Source organism: Seriola lalandi, unplaced genomic scaffold (assembly GCF_002814215.2).
Source record: "Seriola lalandi dorsalis isolate HSWRI2012SDOR001 ecotype SW California unplaced genomic scaffold, Sedor1 jcf7180002054979, whole genome shotgun sequence".
NCBI lineage: Eukaryota > Metazoa > Chordata > Actinopteri > Carangiformes > Carangidae > Seriola > Seriola lalandi.
In genome coordinates, this window is record NW_019525529.1 from 1059305 (window position 1) to 1067961 (window position 8657).

Below are 8657 nucleotides of genomic sequence, written 5' to 3' on the forward strand. Positions count from 1 at the left end.
ATCCCTAATCCTATTCCTAACCCTAACCCCCCCCCCACATCCACATCAAAGTGTCACTTAACATTCTGCGAGAATCCTTTTTATCTGTTACTGCTATAAACACTTTCTTTCTTTCTATCAGTGGTGACATTTATTTTAACCGAAGATAAAATTGCTGCGGATGTGCATGGACTGCTTTCTGTTTTCCCAGTTAGCCAAGCATGCTAGCATGGAGTCAAAGTTAAAGTCATCATCAGCCTCGGGAGCTAAGTTGATAACTCCTAGTATTTGGCCTTATCAGCGAGAGATGGCCCTGTGCTGTGAGGGGAATGACAGAGTCTGAGTCATTTGTGGAGTTTATGCCCCTCTGACTGCTGTGTTTCATGTTCTCTGCTCTGGAAAGACCTCTGGAAGCTGTGCCGCCACAGTGAGCCCACCAGCCCGACACACTGCAGCACTGCTCCTTTCGGCTTCTACCTGGGTTTTGTGCAGATATGCGGAATTAATTTCACTTTCTTTGTGAGATATTTTCTGTTTACTCCAGGAAAGCAATTTAACAAGATTAAGACCATATAACATCAAAGCTGTTCACTGAAACCCAGGATAATATATAATGATGACGATAATAAACCAGACGTTGGGTGAACTGGAGTAAACTGTTGAATTAGAATCGCTTCAGGCTGCAGGCGTCCTGTAGATGACAGGTGTCAAATCATCAGTGAGGCTATAAACAAGCAAACTGCACGTCCTTCATATCAGAAGACGATGACAGGCTGACATCAAGACAGCTAATTAGCAAACTAATTAACCATACATACCTGAGATGTGGCATTGGCAGCCTGGTTCTGTTGATGTGTATTGATAGTTCTTCCTCTGTGGACAGGCCACAGTTCTCACTTCTAAAAATAAGAGCTGGGAAAAAAATGAAAATGAGTTCTGCAAGAAAATTTGTATTGGGAAGAATTTGGTCGCTATTTTGTTGTTGACATTGACAATATTTCACCTTCATTTCCCATGAATTCTTTCATTTGTGATTTTTTTGTTTTCAATTCTATGTAGCATTTTTATTTATTTAGATTTTCATGGTAATATTACTGCTGCCTCTACAATTGTGAGTTGCCTTTTTCCTACATTTGCAGTATATGTTAGTCTCAAAATGTACAAGATTTTCACTCAGAAATATCTCTGAACACAGGCTCATTTTTGTGGGCTCGTTCACAGGGAAAAAAAAAAGATGAATGCTTTTCATTTGGCCTTAGATTGGTGGTTATTTTCCTCATGTGGCTCATCAACTGGTGGTTATACTTTCCTACTTTCTTTCTCCACCACTTCATGGGGTCAACAGGGGATTGTGTGAGCTTGTGTGGTAAAAATGTATTTGTGCAGTTGACTGCACAGCAGTTCCTCAGTAACGGCACCTGTTCCCCATGAAGGAGAGAAAATAATAATGAAGTAGTAGGAATAAGAAAGGCAAAGGACCCATCTGTTGCTCATTCTGCAGCAAGGACAGGTGGCTCTGAACTGGTTTGTTGCAGGAAGCAAAAGACTTTGATTAATGATTCTCTGTCTTTCTCCCTCCCCGACTCTTTTGTTTCTCTCTGTTTTCTTGCTCCCGATTCTCTCCTGCCTCCAGGTTCAGGGATGATAAGGGCTACGTCCTGTACCCTCAGATCGGGGACCGGCTGGACCTCATCTGCCCTCCGCTGGACACCGCCAGGTCCACGCCTGATTACGAGTTCTACAAGCTCTACCTTGTGTCGTCGCGGGAGCAGGCGGACCGCTGCGAGGTGATGGGCGCCCCGAACATCGTGCTCACCTGCGACGAGCCCACCCGCGAGCGGCGCTTCACCATCAAGTTCCAGGAGTTCTCGCCCAACCTGTGGGGCCACGAGTTCAAGAGCATGCACGACTACTACATCATCGGTGAGTGGAGGAAGCAGAACAAGCACAGAAGTTTAGAGGGTGGAGAGAGAGAGAGATAGAGAGAGTGTGTGTGTGTTTATGGGCGTGTGTTGAGCTTTATTGCAGTGTGGGGGGGGGGGGGATGAGGGGGTTGTTATGATTGCATGACCGATTTCTGATTGTGCCTGAGTGTGTTTGTTTATTTCAGTGATGATGGCGATGATTGGGCGGGTGTGTTCAGAGTAATTCGGTTTGAGGATTGTGTGTGTGATCGGGTCCATGGGTGGGTACAGTACAGGACACACACTGCAAAAAATGACCAGATGGGCATGTTGTTTTCAGAACTTTTTTTTTTTTTTTTTCAATCAAACCTGTCACTGCAGGTTATTTGATTAAGTTCACTTCTATGGTATTAAACACACCTTTCTCTTTTTTTTTTAAAGCAAAAGAAAGAAATCACTTTCCGTTTGTTTCATTTTTTTGCAGTGTGTTTGTTTCTTTGCCACTTGTGTTGGGATTTTGTGTCAAGTGAAATATGGTTACATGTGTGCTTCAGTTTCATTTCTTCAAGTGTGTGTGTGTGTGTGTGTGTGTGTTTGTTTGTGTGTCATTGCTGTGTCTTTGTCCTGCTCTGCAGCTGTGCCGCCCTCAGGCCTGTTTATTGTTACTGCCATCTTGCAGTGACCGCAAATGGCGAGGAACAGTTTGTTTTGGTTTATTCAGAAGGGTTGTTTGGAGTTAGGCTGTGTGAAGACCTGATGAGGTCATCAAGGCGAGCCAGGCCAAGCGTTTGTATCGGACAGAACAATCTGCAAGAAAAGGTTGCGTCAACCGAAACCTGTGGGTTGTTTTTAAATTCAGACCAAGAGCCAAGAGCATTCAGCACACACAGGACACACAGGACACACATACTCACATACATGTATACACACACTCTCACACGCACACAAGTTTCCAATACAAACACAAGCACTGTGAAAACACCCCAGGAGTGAGAGAGTGAGCAGGATAGACAAAGAGAGAAAGATGGGGAGAGAGAGAGAGAGAGAGAGAGACCCTGTTTGATTCCCATAGCTCTCCTCCCACGCACCTGCGAGCTCTATTCACTCAGGTGTGCAAATGCTCTTTTCATTTCTTTTCATCTGCGTGTGGGAAAAAAAAAAAGAAAAAAGAATAAAACCCCTAAAAACGAGGGAACGAGTGGAGCCAGGAGGAGCAGGAAGCTGGGACAGAGATGGAGAGATAGACAGAGATAGAAAGAGACAAAGAAAATATAAGATCTCTGGAAGTCTGTGAAGTCCCTCATGCCTCATTGTTTTCTATATTTGTTCACCCGTTTCAGGCGCGCTCGGGTTTTTCGCTATCGGTCCTCACACTCAGCGTGTTTGTGAAGAGAGGTGAGGCACTGGGCATATTTCTCCCGCACCCTGTAGCATTATCAGCATACAAGTATTTCTCTCAGATTAGATACGAGGAGGTGAGATAACATGCGGTGGTGCAGCACCATATACACTATGTATGTATGCGTGTATATTAACGTAATGCTTGTGCACCCAAGGACCCAACGATAACGGAATTTGGCCTGATAAGTAGTGAGGAAAATGAATGCAATGTGATACCTGATTCAGTGACTTGACAGATGTTGAACAGCAGAACCTGAGACGCCATCAAACATGAGACGCCGACACCTGCGCGATGCATTAAACAGACTCCCGGATAAATTAAACCATCTCTTGGTTTAAATGTGCAAGTGTTGATAGATTGGGTTTTTGTATATATTTATGTCAGTGTTGTGAAATGATCCCACTGTGCTAATGCTTGTTTGAAATTCTGCATGGCCTAGATTTATCACATTAGAACATGCGTCTATCTATAGTACATTAAAGTGCATTGGTGTACCATGAAATGCTTTCATTTACAGTCGAATATGCTCTCAGTCAACAAAGCATATTTGTTTTATAGCGTTGCGGCCCGTTGCACAATCCCATCTTTACACATGCACTGCATAAGTTAATAGGGTTGCCAGATTTTTGATGTTGTCCATATTCAGAATTCACAAAACCGCAAACTCTGGAGAGCAAAACAAATCACTGTTTGTCTAGAAATCTGCAACTCATCCGGCATTATTTGAATTGTGGTGCAAAATTCCACAGCATACCAACTTACACACTTGTCACCATGAGCTCTGTACCTTTAAGGGACTGACTGATTGCTTTCATCCTGTGTATCCCCCAAATTCAATCATTCCAAGTGACCAGGGCTCAAAGTCTTGATGATGATGATTGCACAGGTAATGATTATGTGTCAGACACACACAGTGGAGCCCACAAAGGCAGCGCATGGTGGACAACCTCAAGTACCTCTAACTTGAATTTCGTTACCTTGCGGTGAAATAAGCACACTCTTGAAACACTTTGCAGGACCTGAGACATCTGAGCAGAAGGCCTACTGTGGTCCACAGTCTTTATTTTGCCCACCTCTCTTCTGTACTCCCACCTAGCAAACAGAGTGTCCAGAGATAGAAACACCTTTATCTCCACACACAGACCAGACTGATCGATTGACAGCTCCAGCCCAATCAATGACAGCAGCAACACAAGGTCACACACACACAGACACACACTCTCCCTCACTCTTATACACACACACACACACATTTACACACACATTTGAAGAGGTGAGGAGACGGGGAGTAGCTGATCGTGGAGAGCAGTCGGTGCTAATAGCTGATTGATAACGCCACCAGATAGCTTGTGTATAGTGAGCGGCGTGTCTTTGATCATGTGTCCTTAATGAAGAATTGTATTGAGTCTCTCACCAGAGCTTCTGTGTACTTAATGAGGCTGTGAGATAATTAATAACTGTTAATCCTACTGCTCATTTAGAGCCACATATCTGCTGTAGCTTGTGTGCGCTAACTGCGCCTGCTGGGAGGATACCATACAAACTGAACGCACTGTGGACCGGCGTGTCCCTGAATTTAGTTACTGTAAATGTATGTTTGCGCATGTGTGTGAGGGCACCAATGTATGCAGGAGCCTCAGGGAAATCTTGTTTTAATTAACCTATAGCATAGCGTGATTTAATTTGCACACTGCAGACCAGGCACACATGGAAAAAGCGTATTTGCGGTTGGATGGTGGAACAGCAGGAGGAAACAAAGCCACGGAGGTTAATTTCAATGTTAAACCCATTACAGATTACCAGTAACTTGCTTAAAGTCCACCGGGTAATCAGTTTCCGCCACAGTTTGCCACCATGGTGCACAGTAAATCATGCAAAAAATTTGATTTTCACATTGCGATCATCAACAAGTATCATTGATCATTTCTAGAGAAAATAATCTTTGTGTCTGGAGAAAATCAAGTAATGTGGAAAAAAACCCAAAGTTTCCTTTGTTTTTGCTCCCACTAATGCAGCACAGATGCCACTGTTTTGTAATCAGATTACTTGAATCCCATTAAATGTAATTCTTAACTTCCGCGTCCTGGGGAGAGGAGAGAAAGGGTGGGAAAATTGATTGGTTATACTCATTGATTGATGTTTTCATTCATAACACGAGGTCAGAGTTTACGTAAACCCATTTCTCTGTCACACTCTCTCTCTCTCTCCCTCTGTTTTGTCCGTGTCTCTCCCTCAGTCTCTCCCCCTTTAGTTTCTCCTCATCTCTTTCACCATTCAAATCCTGACACACACACACACACACACACACACACACACACACACACACACACACACACACACACAGACATTCTCAGTACATCAACCCAAACCACAGATCAAGCCTTTCACTGCTTTTAATGAATGCTTTGAAAGCAGGCGCCAGGGCCTTGTGTAACACACACACTCTTCGCATGCATGCACAAGAACACACACACACACACGCGCACGCACACACACACACACACACTCACACACTCGTAATCAGAGTGCGGTCTTGATGACGTGTCTTCTTAATGAGAACTGCAGGAGAAAACTAAACTTATCTCCATGCAGCTGATTTGGTTTGCAGTTTAAAAGACAGTGTCCACATGAGGAGAACAGAAGAGCTGTTGTTAAAACTGGTCCAGGATCAGTTGCTATTAAAGGGTCAGTTCACTCAAATTCCAAAGAACATCTTTTCTTAATCCTAGAGTTATCAAGCCATGTAGATGGTTTGAGTTTAATTGCCCAGGTTTTGAAGCATTTCACTCTGAGATTTTTGTCCGTGTCACTCTGGATAATCCATAAACCTCAATGTGAACAGCTTTTATCCCAACTGCTTCTTCTACCCAAGAAATAGTCTCTATAAAATCAGATGAAAATGTGTAGTGTGGATTATCCAGGGTTTTTTAATTTTATTTTTTGTTTTATTTCTGTCATTTTGATGAACAGATCCTTAAACATGCAGCTTTCTGGAGGATTAATTCTCAGTCACAAGGGGCTCAAGGGGCAGTCTGTTGTTTTTTGCACTGTGTGCATATTTGCAGACCAGAATGAGGGAAGAAAAAGAAGGAAAGAAAAATCACAAAATATAATAAGTGGGAACATTTCGAATCAAAATGGCGTCTAAGTGATATAAGTGTTATTAAATGGCACTTTAACATACTTACCTGTAATTTTATTATATTAATTATGTTTAGTTTATGGTTCACAGTAGCAAACACCACCCATGTTGTGCTAAAACGGGCTTAAATACATAACGAGTAACAGACCAGGCTGGAAGTCAAACCAGGGTTTCTTTCTTTGGAGAGTGAGTGAAGGAAGTGAAAGTGGGAAATATGCAGAGAAGCTGAGTCACAACAAGGAGGAAAGAGAGTCAGAAAAAGTTTTTTTTTTTTAAAAAGGAGGGAAATAGAGAAAGAATAATATGACCGAGGCAGACTAAGGCAGGTCTGTCGTGAGTGTGTGGTGATGTGAATGTCAGTTGACACACACACACACGCCATCTCATCTGCAGGGTGACACTGAAACAACGCGATTACTTTCAATCACCGCTGCTGCTGTCAGGGGAATGGGACGCGCGCGCACACACACATACACATATGAATGAATGCACGCACACGTACGAAGACGCACACACACATGCGTTTCAACACACACCAACTTGCACAACAGAAGTGAATGATTGCAGGCTCGCAGTCAACATACATATGACCTCATATGTGAGTGATCTCCTTCTCTCTCTTTGTCCATCTCTCACACACACACACACACGCACACGTGCCAGTAATCTTCCTTGGTGCTCACACTAACATATGCATGCTCACATCACCATACACAGGGGCTTTCTCATAAATATATGCACTCACACACACATTGGTGTTCAAGCAGGCTTGTGGTTGTAAACACACAAAAAATAGTCTCAAAATAGCTCTCACACAAACACACACACACACAAAAAGATACAAACACACTCACAGATTGGTCAGATCTGTCGTGCTGAATGGGTCAGTCACTGTGGGACTGCAGTCTTGTTGTTGCTGCATACTGAGACAGATGGCAGTGTGTTTTTGTGTTTGTGTGTGTGTGTGTGTGTGTGTGCGCACATTTGGGGCAGATACAGGTATAATAATATGTGTCTGTTTTGTGTGCGCTTATGCGGCACCAGTGTGCATGCATGGATATGTATGATGAACAGAAGGAACTTCTCTCTTGTTTGTGTGTGTGTGGATGAATGACTCCCAGTGGTGTGTTTAGGGAGCAGGGCCCCTGGGGCTCCACGGAGAGCCCAGTGCTGGCCGTCGCACAATGGCACAGATAAACAGCTCACCAACCCCTCACTAATATGAATAATAGAAGAGCTGACTACACACCTACAAAAATAACCGTGTGTGTTTGTACATGTGTGTGTCTGTAGGAGGGTTTTGGTGAGAGTTAACGGTGGTTTGGTGCATGTGTGTGTATGTGTTTGTGTGGTAGCCATTTGCATACGGTGGCATCTCACTCTCTTTTCTGCAAACTTTATTTTCTCTCTGTGACATCTCTCTTCTTCTGTGAATATATTTATGTATGCTCTTGAATTTGTGCGCAACCCTTAGTTTTTCATCACAACGTTTGTTTGGTGTCTCTGTGAGACATTTGGGACAGGGTGGGGCTCTGTGTGTGTGTGCGCATGTGTGTGCATGTGTGGTCTAATTGTTGGACATTACGGGGGCCAGCGCAGCGCGTGCAGACAGCAATGTCGAAGTGTTCAATAATGCAGGGGTGCTCACTGGTTTATTTATCAGGGTTAAGCTGAAATAAATGACACAGAATCCAGATGGGGGAAAGGGGGGGGACAGAAAAACAGGAGAGGGGGAGATAAAGAGGCGAGAGGCAGATGAAGAGGGAGAGAGATGGGGAACAACAGCGAAACGGAGAGTGAAATAGAGGAGAGAGAAGAGACAATGGAGGAGAGGAAGCGGAGAGAAACACTGCACTGCAGCCTAAATGAGCTGCACCTCTCCGCCACTCTGCGTTAGTTTATGATTCCCCATGTGCATACGTGCGTGGCTGTGTGTGTGTGTGTGTGTGTGTGTGTGTGTGTGTGTGTGTGTGTGTGTGTGTATGCGCACGAGCAGCACACAACTTAGTTTGTGACTGCAGTGAGGAGAGCAGAAGTGCGAGATTCGAGGAAAGGATGGAGGAATAGAAAGCAGCTGGGTGGAAGAGATGGGGAATCCAGGGACTCTGAGAAATCTATATCTGCTGAATATTTGATCAAGTTTAAGCCCTCTGATTTGGCCTCCTGCCAGGCTCTAAAGCAACCACAGACACAGGGGAGGGCAGAGGAAGAGCTACAGGAATGGAGGGGG

The 8657-nt window shown here is 44.0% G+C and overlaps 1 protein-coding gene across 1 annotated transcript in view; it reads left to right on the forward strand.

The window, feature by feature from the left end:
* efnb3b (ephrin-B3b) overlaps positions 1–8657 on the forward strand; it is an 82144-nt gene that overhangs the window by 39523 nt on the left and 33964 nt on the right. Inside the window, exon 2 of the mRNA XM_023396648.2 lies at positions 1613–1902. Within this exon, the coding sequence (XP_023252416.1) occupies positions 1613–1902 (290 nt within the window). The remainder of the gene's footprint in view (positions 1–1612; positions 1903–8657) is intronic.